Here is a 24177-nt window from a genome sequence, read left to right as displayed (position 1 = left end):
TGTAATTTAAAATGAGATGTCCAACATGTAATAAATAAAAGTGGGTTTAAAATTTTACTCAGATCCTTAAAGGCAAGCTGTCAGGAGATCACACATGTGCTTACTCAGTGAGACAAGTTAGTGAAAATAAGCAATTATATGAAAGAGAGTCAGAGTCATAGTAAAGACTCAAAAATTCCCCCAGCTCTTGTTTAGAAGCTCTTTCTATTTAACTAGGATGTAGGACCTGAAAAAATTTTATTCTGCTTACACGGAAGTCTGAAAATCTGAGGCCTGAGTAGTACAATTTGTGAGAAATAATGAATAAAAAGATAATTTAGTTTTCATGCAGAAACCACTGTTCTGGCTATGTCTAAGAATAGACTACAATATCAATTTTAGCTTAAAATTGTTAGTTTAGAGAAGGATTTATATCCAGTAATAATTGTGTTTTGATTAGAAAACCTGAGATTGTCTTTCCTTTTAAATTGGATATTAAAAGTTGTTGTATGATGTTTAGTGAATACAATTGCAGTTGCACCCAGTTTGAAGTTACAAAGTATAAACCAAAAGCTTCATGTCAAAATCTCCAAGTGCGCAAGCAAAAATTTGCATATTGCCATTTAATGGAAGAAAGTTATTCTGTTGTGATGATTTCTTCTTATTCATATTTTTATGCGATCTTCAGCTTTAGTGTTGTACAAAATCCATTGTTTATTTGAATGTTCTAGATACAGAAAAAAAGCCAGTATAATCATTGCTGCATTTTGTAACTTATTGTGCTTCAGAGCCACCGGTTCCCATTGCTCCACCCCAGCTTTCCTCAGTCGGTGCAACTTACCTGTGGATACAGTTGAATGCCAATTCCATCAACGGGGATGGACCCATTATTCAAAGGGAAGTTGAGTATCGAACTTCAAGTGGAAGCTGGTATGACATACAACCTGTGGACTCCACAAGCTACAAGATTGGACACCTGGATCCTGACACAGAATATGAAATCAGTGTATTACTTACAAGACCAGGGGAAGGAGGAACTGGATCTCCTGGCCCAGCTCTCAAAACAAGAACAAAATGTGCTGGTGAGTACACAAAAGTGATTGGAACATTGTACTCATCTTTCTAGAGTTGAAAACTAAGTTGTTTCACTGGCAGTTTTTACTGTCTCCATTAAACCAGCAGGCTTCAGGAATTAGTACTGAACACTTTTAAGTAGAAGCTATTAGCATTTGCCAGCTATGATGACCTTGAAACCAACTTCCAGTGCCACTGTGGATTGTAGGTGAAATCATACCCTTGCATGCCTTGAAGTGTTTAGTGCTGTATAAATAAACATTTTTTACTATCAGGTATGCACTGAGCTCTCTGCAATGAGCTCTTGCCATTTCGTTATGCCCCTCTCTTGCCAGTGTATGTTTAGGTATCAATTAATTAATTTATTTTATTTTATTTTTATTTTGACTAATATCCTAAGCTTTATAAGAACTTTGTTCTGGATAAAGTTTCTTTTTTCAGTGTCGGGAGTATCAAACTTGTGGGAAAGAAATGCTGTGTAACGACGCAAGTATGTATTCTTAAGACTCAGCTAGCAGATGAGGTTTAGCAAAGGACTGCTTTCTTGAGTGACTGTTAGCATGTCTTCATGAAAAGAGATATTGTGATTTGTGGTGCTGTGTAGCAGTCTCGGCTCCTGTTTTGCATAATTAATAGTGCTGACCTCTGACTGTAAAAAGATACAAATTAGACCTATTATCCAAAAGCAATTGTACAGTAATTTTCAGGAAGAGTGGCAGTGATATTAATTTGGGATTCAGCTGCTCAGAAAATAATAGAGCATACTGTGACCTGGAAATTTTTTTGTCATTAGTACTTTCCCCTGATACTTGAATCTTCTTTCTGCTGCTTTAAAGTTGATGGAAGATAGGCAGAAGTGTACCTAGAGAAAATGGGACTAAGTAAATGGTATTAGCTTATTGATCACACTATTTTAAAGAATGGCTTGGTGTTATTTGTCCTTTTAACAGGAAAAAAATTATATACTTCAACAGAAATAATGATGCATTTCCATTGCAGTAAAAGTAAAGTTACTTTTTGCAAAATCACCTGGCCACCTGTCAGTGGCCTTTCAGCTGAACTGATTGGTGTGATGTCAAACAGAATGAAATATAGTCACTGTCAGAATCCCAGTGTTATGTTTTGAATATGCAAGCTTATAGAATCATTAACTCTATGATACTCTTTTTGATTTTTTTTCCCTCTCATTACTGGGAAGAAGTATGAAATGAAAAACATCGAAAAGCAGTATGGTTAAGTTATAGTAATAGTTAAGTATTTAGTATTTACAAGACTTGCTTTACTAGACAAAGATAAGTTCAGCTTATGCAAAAGTGAAGCATGGAGTTCCCTTCAGGAGGGTTTCTGTGTCTCTATGCCTTTCATAATAATGTAAAAGTATCTGCCTAGACAAAGTCAGTATATATTTAATACACAAGTACTTAAATTACTTTAAAAGTAAACCAGTTTTTCTCATAGTTATACCATCTGTTTATATGTTTAAATAAGGTAACACTGGGTGCTATGTAAGTGAGCCTGTCTGTGCTAGAGAGTTAGAGAGCATGGCAAATTGATATCAGCAAGCAGCCCGGTACCCACACAGCTGCTCACTCAAGGCACCTCTGCCATGGGACAGGGAAAAAACGGAAGGCACAAGACTCATGGATTGAGAAGGCAGTTTAATAACTGGCACAAAAGCTATGCTCGCAAGCAAAGCAAAATAGGAAATTTATTCACTATTTCCCATCAGCAGGCTGTTGTTAGCCACTTCCTAGGAACCAAGGCCTCGGCAGTTGTTGCTTGAGAAGGCAAATCCCCTACCAATGAACACCGCCTCCTTTCCCTGAGCTTTGATTGCTGACTGTGACATCGTATGGTATGGAATATCCCTTAGGTCAGGTGGAGTCAGCTGTCCCTGCTGTTTCCCCTCCCAGCCTCTGGCCTGCTTTCTGTGGGGCAGAGTGGGACAAAGAAAGCCATGAAGATGTGCAAGTGCTACTCAGCAACATTCAAACCACTGGTGTGTTATCTGTCAACTTTGGTTTAGTCACAAACCCATAACACAGCACCGTATAGGCTGTTGTGAAGCAAATGAACTCTATCCCATCCAGACCCAGTAGAGAGAGAAATCCAGAATTTTAGTTATTAAGAATATCGTATGCTTTCTGGTCTTTTCAGTGGTGCATGCTGTTGAGCATTAAAGCATGCATTCAGTCTCATAAACCACTAGGTACTGGAAATATTTTATTACCTGGTAATGTCTTGTAATACATCAGCATTATTTGTGTTTTCATTAAACTAAACAGTAACCCTCTTAAATTAAAAGCAGAAAGTGATGGCTGACTGAAAAATTTAAATTGAGTGATGATATTAAATCTGTCTCTACAAATTGGCTTTTTTATAGCAGAAGATCCTGGTTTGAAGGTATAGTGGTTATTGGCTAACTGTTAGCAAGTGACCTGCTAATAACTGGCCCAAGGGCTTAAAAAGAGATGCTGATAAACTAATAAGGGTATAATTAAGCTGGGTAGGAGTAAAATAGTGCCAGTCTCCAAAGCATACCATAGAATTAATAAAATAGGAGTCTTTAAGAGAAGAGTCATTGCACCTTTTTAATTACTGTGATAATTGTATGCTGCTTGGCTGTTCCCTAGGGGTCTAGTGAACTGCTTGGAGAGTTGAAGCAGTGTGCTAGATGTTCAATAATCTTAATAGTTCTCTGAAGTATTTGAAATATGTTTTCATTTTAGCAAAATGAGATTTCAGAGGCATGTGGGACAAGTAGTATCTGTAATTTTAGTAAATAAAAGCATCTAGAATTAGAATGCAAAAAAAAAAAAAATCTCCTGACTTGGTTGCATACCCTCAGTGGAGCAGTTACATGCTTTCGAAAGTACTTTGCTTCCTTTGGATGAAATGCAATATAAATGTAAGTACTCTTTCAGTATCAGGAAGGCCGAGGAATTACATTCAGGTCTGGATTAGATTTAGCCTAGAACGTGGAGTTCAGTTTTGAAAAAGAGGCATTTAATGGATTTCGGCCATTGTGAACCACATTTGAGTCAGACTTAGAAAAAAGGGGCTTTCTTATTTCAAGGTCTGAAACCAAAGCCTCTGCAAGTTGTCTGGAATTTGAATCACCACTTTCTGTGCTCAAAGCTCCCTCTTCCCATAGCTGTCTCATATGGTGTTATGAACCTAGAAGAGTGCTTCCGTTTAAAATGAGAGAGAGGTAGGGGGAGATGGGAAGAAAATTCATTAGGAGATACATAACAGAGCGTTTCCGTTATAAAGTGTATCTCAAATTACTCTCATGTACATTTTCACTCTGGTATAGTTGTACAATAAGAATTCCAGAGTAGTCGCCCAGTTAGAGTTTCTTAGGAGCAGGATATCAGTAACCTTCACACTTCAGGCACTGTAACCTGAGGGATAAGACTGTTAGCTCAGTATAACGCTTGCAATGCCAGCCACTGCATTAGACACCTCAACCACCCAGCCATTGCTAGCAGCTAAATAACTGCACAAATAAAAATTTGAACCAGAGAAACAGAGTATAATAGCACAGAACCAACAGTGGCTCTGTCATATGGGATATAATAAATGTGTGGGTCTGAGAGTCCAGCACTATAAAAAAATTCTTGTTATCCCTTGCTGAAGTAGACAGAATCCTCTGGTGCCTGAGAAATTCCAAAATCAAGTAGTCTTTAAATCTGACCCACAGTGGAACTGTCCATAGTAAAACCTAAGTAGGAATGTTGAACAATTAAAAAGGTAGATTATGTTTTTGTAGTTCCCTCTTATCCATATCAATATTTCTGTAGGTAGAATTATTTCTTTCAGTGTTCTGCAATATGTTTTGTCTTTGACATACATTGCACAATGCAATTCTCCATCGAGTATTTGTCCCTGCACTCTGGTGAAGTAGTGCCCCAATTAAAACAGTCTCCTGGAAAATCCAGAACTGCTAAATGAGTTTATGCATTTTTTTTTATTATGACCAGTATATTATGAAACTATATTTGTAAACAGTGCTGTTCCTTGAATCTGCTGGTGAACAGATGTAGCTTAAAGCCAACTACCTTAGGCAGAAAAAATAAAATAAAATCCTCTTTCCTGCTAAGGGAGAGGTATTTTAAGGGCTTATAGGGAGAATCATTGTCTTTTTCTCATCACATCCTAGAAAATTACCATCTCTTCCTTTCCTGAACCAGAAAATGTTGTTGGAATTTAAGAAAATAAAAAAAAAAATAAAAAGACTGCCATGAAAGAAACTTCTGATGGACTATCCACAAATTGTGTGGGTTTCTTAACAGTCAGAACTCTACTTCTCTGTACTAAGACACAATAATTGCCATGGAGTATTTGCAAAAGCAATGACATCACCAATAGTTTTTCCAGGCAGAGAATTCACACATTCCTCATACAAGGAAGTAATGGGAATGTTTTAATTAACATAGTTCGTTTTGCTGTCTCTTCTATCTTATCACCTGAGCTTCTCAGGAGGAAAGCTGTTACTCCCAGTACAACTGAGCTCTTAAATCACTGCTGCAGGTTAGTTGCAAACTGTCTGTTACTCCTAGAAGGCTTGTTACAATCTGGAAGAACAGAGCAGATGAGCTCTTTAAATCCCCACTCAATGATTATTCTTTTTCATTTTATTCATTTTGTTTACTGCTTTGGCTTCAGATGGATAATTTTCCAAGGTGCCAGAATTAACTTCACTAGTTCTGTGCTGCCCACTGGCATCCGCTGGCATTGTGAAAAAATGTACATGTTCCAAAACACTCACTAATGGAATGAGCATCCTATTCCCTCCGATCAATTAAAACCTCATCTCCTGTTGCCAGATGCTGAAAATGATCAGATGTGGACCAGAGCAACAACCTATTTTACTTGGGAATTTTAACTAAGTTCCCTATTTTCTCCTTTTCATTGCTAAATAAGCATGTAAGCTCTACAGTGTGGAAATACAGCATCCTCATAGGCAACAGAGGTTCTCTCTGTTGAAAAACCGTAGCCTGATCCAAAGCATAAAACTTTTTTTACTTTTTTTCAGATAGTCCCTACAAATCACATTGCAATGGACAGAAGTATCTTTAGGCAGATGGTACGGGCAAGCAAGTATATTGAACCCTGCATGCTAAATCAACATGCTTAGGTACACCAGACAGCACTCTATGCCGCAACTTTCCTCCTGCCCCATGACAAGTAGCCAAGTCCTACAGGATGGACATTCTGCAGCCCCTAATGTATAAGATTCTGCATACTTAATCATCTTTGCAGTTGGTCCTACCCATTTCCAACCTCCCATGTTCTTTTGTCATTAAGTCTATAGTTCTGTCAGTGCTCATGCCCTAGCCCATCTTGAATCTCAGTGTTACTTACTGCTTATTTTTAGCCCTTCCTCATCCAACTTTCCTCATAGGTTGAAATGGTGGTCGCCTTTCTTTATCCTTGCAGGTTTCTTTTGACCTTTTGACTTTTTTGTCTCAAGAAAAGAGGAGGGATCTCTGTGTCACTGGGGATTAAGTTCTTCCTTCTTGTTGCTATGACATGAGGGACTGTCTCTGAACGGGTTCAGTTTTTTCCAAGCTTATAATGAAGTCTTCACATCACTTAAGTTTTCTGATAGTAAGAAAATGTCAACTTGAGGCCATACTGCAGGTTCTTTTCTACAGCTCATTCTCAGAACTTAGCAATTTTCTCAGAAGTGTGACCCATGGTTGTGCATCTGTGTTGTATCAGAGTGAGACCTCAGATCACAGACACTTCAAGCCCAAGGAGGAAGGTTGCAGATATTGCACCATTTTATTTTCCGTGGTGAAGTCCAATGATGTTTCTAAAGTCACCATTTCAAACCCGAAGCTTTAATACTCTTAAGTGTGAAGTTGCATTGATTTATCAGAACAGAAAGTTCATAGTGAACTGACATTTCACATATGGTTTTATTATGAAAGCAAGTAACATTTTTAGTAGAAATTTGAAATTAAGAACACTACTGTATCATCCTTTCTCCTGTGCTTTTCTGATATACAAATCATTGAAATATAAGGTCCACTTTCACAGAATCACAGAATCACAGAATAACCGGATCATCGAGTCCAACCGTTCCCATCAAACACTAAACCATATCCCTCAGCACCTCATCCACCCGTGCCTTAAACACCTCCAGGGAAGGTGACTCAACCACCTCCCTGGGCAGCCTGTTCCAGTGCCCAATGACCCTTTCTGTAAAGAATTTTTTCCTAACGTCTAGCCTAAACCTCCCCTGGTGGAGCTTGAGGCCATTCCCTCTTGTCCTGTCCCCTGTCACTTGGAAGAAGAGGCCAGCACCCTCCCCTCTACAACGTCCTTTCAGGTACGTTTTCTTGTCTTTCACACAAGAGTAAAAGCTAGTATTGGAATTTTTTACAGTCTAAGCAGGTGAATCATAGCTTTTGGATGTGCAGAAGATAACCTGATAGCTCAAAAGGCAGACACTCAAAAATTATTTTACCCAACTTTAATTCAGGGATATTTTCTTGTATCGAGTGAAGAAATCCCGGCAAGTGTGGAGTGTACTGATTATAAACTGGTATGTAGGCATCTTTAATAGAGAGATAAATTAGGTATACTTGTGAAAGATTTTGATAGGGCATTCCTTAGTATTATTTGATTCTGAACAAATTGAACACACGCTGCTCTGTGAAGGCTTTGGATATTTATTTTCAGAGGTATTATTACTGCCAATTTAAATAAATGCATTGCTACTTTATTGTTAAAAGCAATTAGAAATACAGAAAAGGGAATGCTTTGGATGGAAGTACCTTCCCAGTGAAGTTCCACAGATACTTTAAATTTATCCTTCGCTCTCTGCTAAGCATGTTCTCCCCACTTAGGTCAATTTTCACATCAGTTATTCCAGTTTTCACATCCAGTTATGTCATACTGCCTTCCAGTTATGGGCAAACTTCATGTTCATTGTTAATAATGGTGTTCCTTTGGCAAAAACTTTAGCAAATGAGACAGGAGAGGATGATTTTTCCTCTGAATTAGTCAATGAAGAAGGTCTTACCCAGAAGCAAAGCAAAATCTTTTATACATTTGAAGTGGCCAAACTGTATTTACTACTTCAATTTATGTCTCAAGGAATAACTAATTATGCATTCCCTGGAGCGTTGCCCTGGATTGATGAGGTTGTATGTCCGCGTCTGTGCACACACTCAGACATATAGCCTCATCAATCCAGTTCTCTTTCTGTTACTCTTTCATATATAGGTACAAATGTTTCACCCCTATAAACAAAGTGGATTTAGGCATAAAGAACAGGTTTTTGTAGTTAAAATAAAAAAAGGTTGAGCCATCTGTTTAAGGAGACAGGAAAATAAGATGTCCCATAGATCATGTGAAGAAAAACTGAGAGGGTTGGCATTGTTCAGCTTGGAGAAGTCTCCTGGAAGACAATATGCAGCCTTTAAGTACTTGAAGGAGGGTTATAAGACAGATGAGGACAGACATTTTAGTAGGACCTGTTGCAAAAGGAGAAGGGTTAACAGTTTTAAACTAGAAGAGGGTATATCTAGAGTAGATGTAAAGACATTTTATACCATGAGGGTTGTGAAACGCTGGAACAGGTTTCCCAGAGAGGTGGTAGGTACTCGATCCCTGGAAACATTCAAGGCCAGATTGGACAGGGCTCTGAGCAACCTGATCTAGTTGAAAATGTCTCTGCCTATTGCAGAGAGACTTGGACTGGGTGAACTTCAAGGATCCCTTCCAACTCAAGGAACTCTATGATGGTTACAGTGGAAGTCTAATTTCTGAAAGATCTGTCCACTAAATACCACCATCTTACAATGGTAATCCCATTTTCCCTTATGACAGACCTACAGGGGTAGAGGCAGCACCCAGTTAACCAGGAATCTGCTGTCAAGTGGAGTGTTTGGTGTTAGAGTTCTGCTTGTCTTTCGTGAGCCTCCTGAATGCTGGCACTAGCTTGGCTCTCTGAAATCTTCTGGAATTAAATTCTGACAGGATTGTGTCAAATTCTTTAAACTTGAAACAGTTACTTGGATTAAACTTGCCATTTTTTTTATTGACAGATAGAAATGGGAGGACAGATAAGCATATTTCTCTGTTTTATTATTTTATGATTCACCCTTTTGTTTGAGACTGTTAGACCATCTGCTAGCTTGCTTAGCAGCGTTTGCCAGTTGTAGAAACCGCACAGTTCTACTGGAGCATCTGTGAGGCATAAAACATCCAGGAATGACACAAAAACACTGAGATGCTTAAGTTTTGGACCTTTTCATTTCATTTTCATTCAAAGTAAAATCAGAGGTGTTCAGAATGAATCATACATTAATTTTACCTCATTTCAAAGTAAAACAATGACACCAAAGAGATGCTTCCATTTTTGTTTCAATATACACCATCCTTTGAGCACCATTTTTATTTTTTTTAATGTATTAAAAACAGTGTTTATTTAGTTCATGCTTAAGTCATTCTGTTAAGCTTGATCCAGTTTGTAGTAAGGAAGAAAGAGGGTTTTCTTTTGGGAAAGGGAGAGTTCAGTTTTACACAATAATTCATGATTCATAACTTTCAAAAAGCTCTTTGAAGGTGTTTTGGTCGAGAAATCTTGCACGAGAAAATAATGTTTATAGTGGACTGTTATCTTTTACTATTATATGTATGGGAAAATGCCTGTAAAACAAAAAGGCAATAATAAATGTTTACTCTTGGCCCGCAGAAGTGCCTTTTCATTTTTAAAAATATATGTTCTTTGGAAATAAAAATCAAACTGTCCATCAGTTCCTCTTTGTTTTGACCATTTCTGCAGAGTTTTGTTTGCAATTAGCTTAAAAAAAAACCACACACAAAAAAAAATTGAATTATGTACTTAATTACTGTTGTACAGTGTTGAACTTGAGAGGGTGACCTGATGTGTAACTGTCATATTTGGTCAAGTAAATGAAGAAAATAACTTTTGATGACCTGAGCATAATTATAAATGACTTTAGAATGACAACTGGCAAAAATTGTACTATAATTAAATTTCCATTATAAAAGTTTCATCTTTTTTGTCTGACATGTAAGGCTAGATTGTGAAGAGCATTCATTTATAAAAGGAAGAATTAGACAGCTATAATTTATAATTCAGGATAATAAATGAAAGCATTTCTTTTGTCAAGAAACCTTTCACTGACAAATAGCATTGCATTGTTAGTTTTAAAAAGAAACTAAAAATTCTTTCATTATTTATTTCACCCTGTAAAAAGAGATGAAAAATTCTGATGGTTAAATATAGTCTTGCAGTAATTCAAAGTAATATGCAGATAGGGCTTCTCAGTCTGTTTTTGTCTTTATTAACATTAACTTTGTCTCAGTCTATATCTAAGACTGTTCATGAAGAAGTAGGATCTTTATTAAGGCCATTTTATCAAGTTTCTGTTTAATCTTGAACAGAATTGTTTCTAATGCAAGAAAGATAACATATTCTGATTTTCAAACTTTCCAGTTACTGACTGAGAAGAACCTTTTGTTTTCCAGTACTGCGTAATCAAAGAAAATTAGTTAGGAAGCTACCCTGTTCATTTCTACATAGTCTTTCAAAGGCAGCTCCAGCAAAGATTGTTTTGCCTCCAGATCTTCAAAGGCAACTGCAAAGCTAAGGCTCACTCTCATTTAACTAACATATGGGTGATGCTTCTTCCATACACTCATTTGTGCTCCGTGTTAGCAGAAGTCTTCTGTTTGCTCTTGTTACCACTGTTAATTAGAAACAATCTACTCACTGTATACTGATTCCTCATAATATACTATTTGTTCATTATTAAAACAAACTATATGCTATTAATCTCAAAATATGATTCTTAATGTACACAGATTTCACTCCTGTTGAAGCAAAAATGCCTTTTCTCTTACCTCTGAATCTGTTAAAACAGAATAACTTGGCATGAATCTTCCAAGGCTAATTGATTTTGTTTTGTGTTACAGTGACACAATCAGTGCTAAGCAGTTAATGTACAATATTGTACTGAGTTCCTAAAACAACTGCCTTGAAAATAGGTTTTTCATAATGATAATTTTCAGAGACTGTCTACTAAAATTCAAAGTGATCATTTACTTCTGTGTGTACTACCACTTTACTGTTAGTCTTTTGATTTATAGACCATTGCTTATGAAAGCAGTCAGTGTCAATATCTTAAATCTGTCAGAAAAGTACTGTTCAGCATTCATTTTCGTGCTCTGCAGTAATTACTTCTTGGATGTTACTGCAAGTTGCTGGTGCCAGTTCGTATGTCTCTTCCTTTTTGTTCAGGCCACAGGCTTTAACCTCTGCAAATTGATTTGTGCCTTGATTATTAAAACTATATGATTTGCAATTAAATAACATCTTAAGGATTTATTCTATGCACAGAGCTTTGTAGATGCACAGTTCTCCAGTGGATCAGACTAGAGTTTTTTCCTTAAAATGAATAAGTTTGAGCTGTCTTCTGTTGCTGAGAAGTTTTAAGTGGCATGGCCAATGGACGTGTCTTCTGGAACAATTGTAGTCTAATATCAGTTGATTTGACAAGCTGAAATGCTGAAATGGCAGGGCAACACAGTATTCTGCCTTTGCAGTATCTTGAAGACACATGAAGAAAAATGTACCCTCCACAGAATTCTGTGAACAGGAGTACATTAGAGATACACATAAACATTAAATTATTTCTTCATGGAGGGTAGCTTAGTATCTTCATAAAAACTGGGCACATCTAGTACAGTTGATCAACTGATTTGAGTAAATCTTTATGAAGTTCTTAGATTGTACATAAATGGTGACTTACTTATTTCTCAGATTTCCAACTGTAAATCTAAGTTTATGAGCACAAGCAGATAATTTATTTTTTCTTCTTAATTTTTTTGCACAAGATTATTTCTGGCCCTAAAGGGATGGTGGAGCTCTTAAATGATGAAGAAATTGATATTAAAATGTGTGTGACAACTATGAGCACTGGTGTTTGTAGGCATATACTTGCTTCTGCTATTTCATGTGCAAAACACTGAATTTAAGGTTACCAGGTGAATTTAGAAGATATTCAGTTGCTTTATTTTAATATATAGTGGCTGATGCCTGGCTAAAATAAAATACATTGAATGTAATAGTGAATATCTTAGATTTTATTCAGTCTGAAATACTTAATGCTATTCAAATTCTCTTTTAAAAGAAGCTTAAAGTGATGTCATTTATCTTGGATAGTACAAACTTGACCATGAATTGAAATCAGAATTTTTTCATGCTATACTAAAAGCACAGGGCACATGAGATAGAAGAAAAATAATTTTTGCCAGTTATCAGTTTTAAGTTTCCATGGATTGTAAAAACTACAATTTTTCTTGTTTGGGAGAGGGGAAAAGGCTTTATTAACAGTATTGCAGTAGTGTTAGCTGTCGAAATTATGACTGGAGACACTTTTCCCGGTGAAAAACAGAAGCTGAAATGTGCTGCAATTCAAGATTGCTCTAGAATGAGACAGCCTGCAGAGAAACAAAAAGGGCGAGAAGCAGAACAGCGTTTTTTAGGTGAGTGGATGAGCAGAAGTGAATGTGGAATCAGTTTCCTGTTGGGGAAGGAAGAAAGGAAGGAGTTAGCTCATTTCAGATAGAAGCATTTTAGATGAGGATCAGGGAACGCTTAAGTCCTTTGCTTTGGCAAAAGTTAAACTTTTGCTTGGTCTGAAGCTCATTAATCCAGTCCAACCTGGGCCTCCATTTTTTGCTGATTTCCAGCATTTTCTTTTGCTTATATACATGCAGAAAGCCTCTTTCCTCTGTCTCATTAACTTTTGATTTTATTCATCATGTTTGAAAGCAGTTTTGTGTAGCATTCACATATAAACTGTATTGTACAGTAGGTTATGTAGGTATAATTCTAAATAATAATTGATAAAACAATAAAAATATTGATAAAGCAATAATTCAAATAACATTCTAATTTTTTTTACCAATAATGTTCTATTGCTGAAAAATAAATTCTGAGGCAAGTCTATGGTATTTCTCAGGAGTAATCAGAGAAGAAAAAAAATATTTGGTTTTGAGGTATTAATAGGTATGCTGTATAATTGTAGTGCCATCATACTGTTATTTCAAGTAATTTTATTTAGCGGGAAGTAATTATAAACCAGTAAGACTCGATGGATTTTGCTTTCTGTGATCAAACTTGGAAAGGTTTTGTCAATATTTCCCTAATAAACTTTCTGCTTTTTATTTTGCCCAGAGTTGCTATGAGTAATGTGAGGAAATACTGTGGTTCCTTAGACAGATTAGTGCCTATGGAAACAATAAATGTTACTCCCATAAATTTGTCATCTAAAATTCAGCAGAAGTTGCTAACAGCGAATTACATCCAGGTTTTACATATGCTATCAGGAACTGTGCATGCACTGCTCAGTGTTTATCTTCAGTAATTTCTGTAGTGAACATGGAAAGACAGACTTTGCAAGAGGTTGGCTCAGAGCAGGATCTAAACAAAGTGTTCTTATTCATATTTTAAATGATTTTTTTCATTCATCCTGTAAATTAATCTTTTAAATTTTATCATCTTTCCACTGATGATAAAATGTTTTAGGAAGACTGAAGTCTTGCAACTTTATAAATACACACAAGTCTCCTTGGAGATAAAGTTAAAACGTTCTAGGATGAAGATAAGATTTGCTGATCCTATAAAATATGTAAAGACCTGCCCGGGCTACATACACACCGATGCTATCAATCCGAATATTCATTTTATCTATTTTTAATCCAAAAAGGACTAAGATCGTTTATTTTCCTAAATAAGGTCAGAAACTCCTTGTTTATATCTCACTTTTAGGCCATCGTTTATTAAGTTCTGTATTATAATATAAAATAGGGCTTTGAATATATGAATCTGAGCAGAATTCAATCTTACTCTGAATAGAGAAGAAAAACATCTCCATAACCTTCCTGATTGTGTCCATTTATTTTCAGATGGGCTATTGCCAAGGTTAAAGTATAACACTCTGACTCTGCTGCTCTCAACAGCTGTTTCAAGGATGATAGTATTTATTATGTGAGTGGAGTCAGAAGTCTTCCAAACATCTAAAATAAACAAGGAAATTTCCATACCAGAAAAGAAAGACCAAATTCTAAAGTTAGTTGCTATGGATTTTATGCAGCTGCTTTGAAATATTGTGAGAGAAGCCAAGGAATTGTGCTGCTTAAGAATAAGATGAAAACAGTAGTATTAACAGCAGAGTTTCATGTTCTAGAAGAAAGGAAAAATATTTCTATTGTTTTGTCAGAAAGATCTGTGCTATTTTTTAACAGCTCTTAATGGAGGAGACGTTCTTTAGACAGTCTTTTGAGTCAAATCTAGTGAAAAAGACTGAATTATATTCCTAAAAATATATGTAATATGCTGCTGTAGCTAAATCAGTTCCCAGATTATGCTGTGCCAATAGTTTACCTATGTCCACATAATTTTTTAAAATAAACTGACAGCATACATTTTGAGTATGGAGGTTTTGTACACTCTACGGCTGAATGGTAAAAACGCATTGCAGGTGCATACCAGTGCTAGCCAAAATAGACTAGAAATTATAATACATGTAGTGAGATGGCTTGCATTTTATGTTTGTCCCAATCCAATATCAGGGAGGGTTCTTAAACGGTCCCAAGAGCGAAATTAAGACACAAATGCGGTCAGATGCCGTACAATCTTGTGAGCTTTATTTTCTAGAACAACTGATAACAGTGATAGGACAGAGAGGAAAAGAAAGGAAAAGTTATAATCCCTAAGCAAGAAAACGGTAGAGATGCAGCTAATTACCACCACCATGAATCCAGCGATGTACTGTTGGCTCAGTCTAGGTGCAGGTGATGGTGCTCCAAGTTCCAAGAAGACAAGGGGGGGAAACACACACAGACACACAGCAACACACAGCAGCAGAGGAGAGAGGAGGCCCTGATTTATCACCCCAGTCCCCACAATTTCTTCGAAAAGTCCGCCCATTTCCACAGAACTTATTGTCCTCCATGTGCGCATGCCCAGGTGTTCATGGTGGTCCTCTCTACCCGGCTCCAGCGCAGGTGCAGCTTGGTAGGCACTGCTTCGGGCAGATATCATGATTTTTGTTGGGGGCAGTTTGTCTCCTTCAGAGCAGCAACAGGATGTTGTGGTCGGCGGCACTGTTGAGATAAATAGTTCAAAAACAGTCTCTTACAATGTTCTCACTATGTATTAATATCTCAAAAGAATACTTAATTTATGAGTAAGTGGCAGCTAGACGAATAAATCCATGATTTTAGCCACACACTGTCCAAACCTGATGGGGAAGACAGGAGAACACACTCAAACAGACTGTAGGGGACTCGAAAAAGGGTAACACAATTAAGAAAAGCGAAGGCACGCCAGACCTCCCCTTTCCCTACCAAAACACATACTAGGCTTGGTAGATTCAAATCTGAGCTGCGTGATTTTTTTTAAACCATGTCATGAATGTTTGCCAAATTATTCTTAGAATGTCATCCTGTGCTCCTCCTTCTTCCCTTTGTTTCTTCTGTGACTGCTTATTTTATCCAGAATCTTTACTTTTTTCCACTCCATCATCTGCTGCATGTTCACCTTCTGATTTTAACAACCTGTCCCTCTTTAGCCAGGCATTTAGAGTCATATTACACTTAAGTCCCACTGAAGTAAATATTCACACCTGAAAGAATGTGGTAAATTTTCTGCTATTCCATTTTACTGTGCTTGCTGTGATAAGACTGAATGGAATGAAGATATTAAAATATATCTTGTTTTAAAATGAAGACATGTGTTTGCTTTGCTCTTAGTATCCTGTCCACCAGAAATGGAAATACTAGAAATAAAGCAACTAAGGGATGATGATCTAAAGGACAGGATCTTTATTTCTTTTTTTTCCCCAGCTTTGTTATAGGTAATGACTTAACAAAGGCTAATACATATGGGATTTAAAAACTGTCCAAGTACCAGAAGTGTTCAAAAGAATTCTTTAAAAATACTAAAAGGCTATTGAGGCATTATTTGAAATAAGACATTGTAATGCTTTATTTGATGAAACCCTTTCGGTAATCCTTTTAGAAAGGCTTGTGGTTGTCACAGGATAGAAGAGTTTTGGTCATAGCAATGGCCACAAAAATGTTCCCAGCCTTAGGTACCTGACAGTTGGACTGGGATTTTATATATTGTACTATGAGTACCTCTGTATCTCCTTACTTCCACTTTTAGGACTAGGAAATTTGCTGAAGCTTTGGTTAAGCGACTCCTTCAGTTGTGATCCATTGTCCTTGGCCAGCCAACATCTGCTGAAGTTTCTTAAGGGAATGCCAACAAATAAGGGAGAAAAAGCTCTTTTCTGTCCTGTGGAGGAATTGTATTTGGCATAGGCACTCCTCAGGTGCTTCAAGCAGAATTACCCTGTGAAACAGATCAGAGGAACCCCAAAGGGAATACTGTCAAAGGAATCAAAGAAATGTGAATGTCCTGCATCATCTGGTTAATCTTCCTTGTAAAATAAAGAGCCACTTCAGAGCTGAATTTGATCCAAGAAACTCTTGACAGTTTCTTTGATGTTTTTTTCAAACTAAGGAGGATTTTTTTAACCTATAGTTTCAGCACTGAAAGAACATCTGCTGTTAATACATATGTGCCATTTGGCTTATCTATGATCCCAAGAATTTGTAAAGCATTTTTGAAACTTGAGGTGGTCAACTTTTTTCTTTGGTTGGATGACATTTTAATCAAGCCATTATCTAAGAGCAAAGTCATTTAGAATATTACCAGGGTGAATTGTGAACTCAGCACACATTGATTTGCAATAAATCTAGACAAAAGCAATGTCATATTCAGTAGAGCACTGAATCCTCCAGGGATTCAGATATACAACAAAAGAGACAGAGCTGCTCCTTCAGAAATTAGATTTAGAAAAATGGAAGCTGTGCTAATACACAGATTTCTGGAAATGCATTATGTTTTGGATTATTCAGAATTAACAGGTTTTTTTCTCCCCGCGGTGGTTTTGTACTTGCACAAACAGTGCTAACTTAAGCATGGAACCATTCCCAGATGCAAAGGAGTAGCTGGGATTCAGTTAATAATATTCTAGTTGAACACAACCCTATGTGACCCTGAGTCCAAGGAGGGTCCACTGGCAGACAACATCATTCTGGATCAGAGCACATTCAGAAAAGGAGTAAGCTTAGGAATTTGGACATTAGCCAGAAGAAGGCACAACCTCAGCATGTTGGAACATGAGAGTGTTAAATCAGTAAGGAAAGTCCCTGGTAATGAGAAGTCTTTTAGAAAGTAGCTCCTGGATCAATTTCAACTAGTATTTTTGCAGAAAAATATAAGGAGGAACGTTGGCTTCCCAAGGAGCTGAATTCTGGCCCCAGCACATATGTTTTCCCATATTTTTTTCACCAGTCCCATGGTTTCTCTAGAAATGCAGAGCTGAAAACTATCGTGTGGATAACCGAACATCCAAGTAGATCTAGCCTTCTTTTTTTTTTTCATTACGTTCATTCAGTCTTACTGCTTTGCTTTTGAAAGTCAAATTTTGAGAGAACTCGGATATCCAGAGAAGTCTGTTTTTGGTGCGTAGTCTTCTAAGAAAGAATCATGGAATTGGTATTTCTAAAAGGGAATGATAAGAGATTTGCAGCCTATATAAATCTTATTACCATGCAGATATACAGTGAAATTTCTCTTATGTCACGGATTGAAAGATCTTTTGAAAACACAGAAGCTATACCTTATCCTTTCTTAAAAAAAATTAGCAAATTTATTCAGCCACTTTTTGTATGAGATTGTGCTGTAATAAGTAACAGGGTCAGCATCAGGTTGGAACGGCACTGGTAAATCTTAAATGTCATGGATTATATCATAAATAGTGACTTGTGTAGAGATCTGCTGACAGGATACGCTGACACAGAATATAGCTATTGCTTGGAAAAGTGTTAATAACAAAAGGAAAAGAATAAGAGGAACTATGTAATGATCCTTTTAACAATCTGCAATATTTCCCATTGCGAAATCGACTTTCTTTTACATGCACACAAGGAGCAAGTAAAAAAATGACCAGAGAAAAGCAGATGGAAAAACTGGTTTTGTTTCCTTTCTGAACTTACTTTAATCTGGGGGAAGTTTGGCATATGAAAATGTCAATTCCAACTACAAAAACATCTGAAATATTTCATCCAAGTGTATTTTAACCACAAGAATATTTTCCACATTTTAGACTGATATTACTGCATTGGTACTAAACTTTTCTGAAGTTCATTTGTTGAGACGGAAGGGACATATAATTAAATTCAGATGTTAGTATATTTTCCCCTATGGCTACTCTGTGGTTTGTAGAGCTGCAAATGTTTCTCTCCTCATAAAAGAAGCAATTCCTTAACTTTAACGATACCTGTGGTTGTGTGGTTCCAAATGGCATAGTGCTAATGATATAGAAACTAATTACACCACATGACTTTCACAGTAATACCTTGTATAAAATCATTCTGTGACATGATTGTGGAGATCTTATTCTTCATGTATTTTTCATGCTTTTATTTTATTGTGCTTGATTCTGTTACCAATTCATGATTTCCTTTTAACCATCAGGTATCTGAAAAGCTTGTACTGTGTGGTCCTTTCATGACTATACTGGGTTGGTGCTGAACTAACTCTACTAGACTGCAGACAAGAGGTCCAAATCTTGAGGTCTTACCAGCATGAGCTTTGCTGTTATCAGAGTTATTGGAATCACTGTGAATGTGAGAAGACTCAGGCAGTCAAAACTGCCTAGTAGTGGATGCAGATAGTGATAAGAACCAGCTCTTGTCGAAAGTTGCTGGCAGAGGGGTAATTTCACTAGTGCTTTGTTTTCAATTGATATTTCCCGCTACAATGGCTAGTAAACTCAAGCACTCTTTCAATTCAAAATCAGTTTTTGAGACAGTGGAGGTTAGAGCTCTTAATTTGTACTTTCATTGTGTTAGTAAATCAGATAGGTTTAGAATTACTAAATAAAGGGAAAAAAGTGAAAAGTTTAATGATTCACTCATCTATTTCTGTAAAGTACAGTTGAGTGATTTTTTTCTCCCTTCAATGTCTTTGATTTGCAGACCTCCATAAAAATTTTAACAGCCATACAGCTGTGCCATTGCTGTGTACAGTACTCTGTATAAAGCATATAAGCTTATTGACTTGAAGTCTGCTCAGGTACCTGCTGAGGAACACGCTGAAGTAATTGATGGAGCCCCAGAAATCTCAGCTGAGAAACACCTATCTGGTGATTTATTGAAGGGTTTATGGTAAACTGTGTCATCTAGACTGGGTCAGATAGTGACATGTTGGGAATTACAAATTTTGTAAATCCATATGGTTGTTACTCAGTTGCTTAGTTTGTGTTTTCTAGCAGATGGTTTAGACCTGGATGCTCATTTCTGCATAAAAAGGAGGCAATACTGACACATCCCCACAGTCATATGATTCTTAATACAATGCAAGGCTCCTTAGACTTTTTCATTTGATGTTCTCTGATTGCTCTGTTCAGAACAGCATGGGTTAAGGGCATGTGCTGACTAAAGAATAAAAGGAGACAGAGAAAGTAGAATTACGTTGTTGTAGGAGTGGAAGGGATAGATAAAATTTATGTTAACCTAAAGTATGTCTGTGTAAGTGTTCCTGAGAGAGGAACACTTATAGTCTATGAGTTAGGCTAAAAACTCTTCTTTGCCTTGTTTCTGTTCCCGAGATTGGAAAACACAGTGCGTTTTTTTTTTTTTAAGAGCCGTGTTGCAGTACTGTGTTTTACCCTGATCATACCACCTCAGGTGATGTGTACGTGGTCTAAAAGCTCAAAGGGACCTGCGCCCAGTAGTTACCCCAGAAATGGGGAACCTGACGGTGCCTGCAGAGGAACGAAACAAGAGACCACGAGTTTTCATTGGAGGGCCTTCCTTTCAAGAATCTATGGATAAGAAATTGGTTGGATAGTTGTATTCAGGGAGTAGTGGTCGACGGTTCAATGTCCAGATGGAGTTTAATATCTTCTTCAGTGATATAGACAGTGAGATTAAGTGCAGCCTCAGCAAGTTTGCAGATGACACCAAGCTGAGTGGTGTTGTTGCCACACCAGAAGGACAAGAAGTCATCCAGAGGACCTGGACAAGCTGGAGAAGTGGGCCTGTGTGAGTCTCATGGAGTTCAACAAGGCCAAGTGCAAGGTCCTACATGTGGGCTGAGGCAATCCTTGGTTTCAATACAGGATGGGGGGCAATGTGATTGAGAGCAGCCCTGTGGAGAAGGACTTGGAGGTGCTGATTGTTGAGAAGCTTGATGTGAGCCATCAATGTGCGCTTGCAGCCCAGAAGGCCAACTGTATCCTGGGCTGCAACAAAAGAAGCATGTCCAGCAGGTCAAGGGATGTGATTCTGCCCCTCTATTTTGTTCTTGTGAGCCCCCTCCTGGAGTATTGTGTCCAATTCTGGAATCCTCAACATAAGAAGGGTATGGAATTGTTGGAATGGGTCCAGAGGAGGGCTACAAAGTTGACCAGAGGGCTGGAGCACCTCCCATATGAGGACAGGCTGAGAGAGTTGGGCTTGTTCACCCTGGAGAGGAGAAGTTTCTGGGGCGACTTTATTATTACCTTCCAGTACCTGAAGGGGGTCTACAAGAAGGCTGGGGAGGGACTCTTTGCAAGGGCATGAAGTAATAGGACACGGGGAAATGGCTTTAAATTGGAAAGGGGAAGTCTTAGACTAGACATTAAGAAGAAATTCTTCACGATGAGGGTGGTGAGGCACTGGCATAGGTTACCCAGGGAAGCTGTGGCTGCCCCATCCCTGGAGGTGTTCAAGGACAGGTTGAATGGGCCTTGAGCATCCAGGTCTGGTGGGATGTGTCCCTGCCCATGGCAGGGGGGTTGGAATTAGATGATCTTTATGGTCCCTTCCAACCTAAATCATTCTATGAGTCTGTAATTTCAGAGATTTGCAGTAATAGTAATACAAACATTAGGCCATATTTACTGTAAACATTTATAATAGTAAATTTATTTTACCTAAAATAGGTCAACGTAAAAAGTTTTCGTATCTGAGTGTTTTAAGGGTTTTCTAAATTCCAGATAAACAGTGTATGCCATAATTGTTTGTCATAATTAATATTCATTGTTCAGGAGACAAAAAATACATTCCATATGGTTAAACTTGATTAGCAAAAAGCATCCAGAAATATTTGCAATGTGATGTTTTTCGGTTGTTCTTCATGCAGTTGTGGTCCATCCTAAAACAGAGGTTACATTATGCGTAGAGTAAGCAAATGTGGGGTTTTTTGTGTCCTTTATTTATTAAGAATTTTAAACTAGTTTTATTTTAGTGATAACAGAAAGAGATGTTTTCAAAGATGAAATACAATGTATTTCTTGTTTCTAGGTATCAGTTAGGAACAGCAGATAACTTACTATGAGTGATTATAACAAAGCTTTAAAAAAAGTTCAAAAAAAATTAGTCAAGGAGAAAGGGACACTACCTGTGAAAAAACAAGTGAGAATTTGGAAAGTGCACTTTTACTGATTTTGTGCTTCATAAAGTTTACAAGCTGAGTAATGTTTCTGTAATAGAAGGAGTGGACCTTGAAAACGCTCAGGGCTTTCACAATACCCCTAGACATCAGAGAATAACTTTTAAAGATTCAATTTCTTGGAATACAGTTATCCTAAAAACTTGCATAGACAGCTCTTTCTAAAATATGTACGTTCCTAAGTAATGATCCCAGGTAAAGCTTTGTTTATGCTTGTGAGCACCACTGTCTTAATATATTAATTTGCTCTTTCTAGACAAACAATTTATTGTTTAAAAAAACCTTTTCTAATCAGGGGTATGGTATTTTATTCTGTTCTAGTTTTTCCGTAGACATCAAGCCTGTGCTGGAAGGGTTCAGATTCTTTTATGCAAGCAAAACCCTCCTGAGTTCATATGTTCTTTACAGATAGAGTACAACTAAAGAAATTCAGGTAGATAAAACAATACATGATTATTTCCTTATATTTTTGGTTGGTTGGTGGTTGTTTTTTTTCCCATCTACCTTTCAAACCCAAATTAGTAGCTGTATTATATATATATCTCGAAGGAAATGCATGATGCTATATGACATGTAGACTGGGAAGAAACTCCAGGTGAAGCTTACAATACTGCCTTGGGTTACTTATTTCTCAGCTAGTATTTTTCTAGCAAAAGCTATTCCTGTTATAATGATCTCCCATCACAAAGTACATTGTTAAGAAACTGAGCCATGCTCAGCCCACAGCCATGAGTTGGTAGATTATCCAGCTTCACAGTAGGTTGTGCCACTAATGCTGAGACCTGAGCTGGCTGCTAGTGAGCTAGCTGGGGTCTGGAAGCCACAGGACTATGTTACATGAGATTATGTGTTGGAGCCCTCGGGCTGCATTGGCATTGCCTCTCATGCCTTTTCTCCACAGTCTGTCTTTTCTCAATTACACATATATTGCACATTCCTCTTACAACTTTGCAATGGCCTGATTTATACAAATGTTTTGCATCACCTACAGAGTTTTTGTTCTCTCTCAATTTTCTTATCTTACCACTACTCTGTGATTTTATCTTCATTTTAGTTGTTCTGCAAGATGCAAAGTTGACTCATGTAGTTTATGATATCTTTTAAGGCAATACTGGTTTCATTGGAGTTCTGGCCTTAGCTTGGTTTTTGAGGCATGAGCTACAAGTTGGCCAAAAGCTAATCAATGTCTAGATATTGTGTAGCTTTGTTAACCTGGCAGAACATTTAACGTAAGTATCTGAGAAATTGCTCTCATCCCAGTTTTGTATATAAGGCTCTTGTAGCCTGTGTAAAGTTCATATGCAATCTCTTAATTTTCATATCATTTTAAGGTAACTAGGAACTGGTTTAGGCTAAACAAGCCATTTTCAAGCAAATTTGAACAAAGGGGCAGAGTGTTTTTATCCAAGCTGGGTAAGATTTGCGTCTTGCCAGTCCATTATTTATTGTGAGGATTTTTTTTTGTCAGTAATCACAAGTATAGCTTCTTCAGTCTTTTTCCAGCTTATAGTGACCATGCTTCTTGCCTTCTTAACCTTCTTCTTTCTTTCAGAAGAAAATCTAACCCAGGGTCATTTCCACAATTTTAGTTTGAGGTGGTTTGGTTGAACGTTATGTCTATAGACATTTGAATATGGCCCATTTGACCTGGATTATAATTCCTTGTGCAATGTAGCAGAACTAAATCTATAGGTTTACGAGGATTCGTGTGAGCTGTGAAATCCTATTCATGAGTTTGAATTTAGTCCTGAAAAAAAAAGAACAAATCCTTAGGGATGTTTAAAGTTTCAATGGTTGTTGTCCTAAGGAAGAGCCATATTCACCCGTTTTCCATTCTCAAAAATGGCTTCTTCGGTTAAAAAAAAGCTTTGCAAATCTCTCTCCTCCTGAGCAATAGATTTTAAATGGTGATAGGAAGTCTTGTGTATAAGGATTACAGCTTCTGCTCTAGAGGTCTGAGCATAAGCTTTTGGATTGCCAGAGTTGGTCTGTTCAGCACCTCTTCCATCATGTAGTCAGATTTGCCTTCAGTCTGGAGGAACTTGTTTAAGAAACCAAGAAATGTAAGAATGAAAATAAGACTTATTTCTATAATCGTTATGTCCTGTATACATAAACTACAGCGGTTATGTTGAAGGACAAAATCAGATAATGCTGAAACCATTTTAATTTTGATAGCTTCTGAACTAATAGGGGCATGCTGTGACTCTGGAGCATATTAACAAGCTAAAATCCTCACTTGAATGAACCTCTATGATACTAACTCAAGTATGATGCGAATAATGTAAGAAAATAAGGCATATTAATTTTTAATGCTGTCAAACGTCTTTGTAATGTTCAGAAAAGAGACAGAGTTTCAGTACTGTTCTGGAATATTTTTGCAAAATTATCTACCATCGATGCCTGGTTATGCAGATTACAAAATTCTAGATGGCATATGTCCTGACAGGCCCCCTTAGATGATCAGTGTGTGTTTTGGTATGGAGATGAACTGTAAAATGTAGGTGAATAGTTTTCAGCCTGTTAGGATTTGACTATGTGGTAAATTAATAGAGGAA

At 37.2% G+C, this 24177-nt stretch overlaps 1 protein-coding gene across 13 annotated transcripts in view; it reads left to right on the top strand.

Moving 5' to 3' along the window:
• PTPRM (protein tyrosine phosphatase receptor type M) overlaps positions 1-24177 on the top strand; it is a 481970-nt gene that overhangs the window by 198283 nt on the left and 259510 nt on the right. For all 13 annotated transcript variants that reach the window (XM_069853870.1, XM_069853869.1, XM_069853866.1 and 10 more), the window contains exon 7: positions 768-1061. In XM_069853870.1, coding sequence (XP_069709971.1) covers positions 768-1061 — 294 coding nt within the window. The remainder of the gene's footprint in view (positions 1-767; positions 1062-24177) is intronic.

This window comes from Phaenicophaeus curvirostris, chromosome 3 (assembly GCF_032191515.1).
Source record: "Phaenicophaeus curvirostris isolate KB17595 chromosome 3, BPBGC_Pcur_1.0, whole genome shotgun sequence".
Taxonomy (NCBI): domain Eukaryota; kingdom Metazoa; phylum Chordata; class Aves; order Cuculiformes; family Cuculidae; genus Phaenicophaeus; species Phaenicophaeus curvirostris.
Note: the sequence above shows the minus strand (reverse complement) of the source record. Positions and strands in the feature narration are given on the sequence as shown.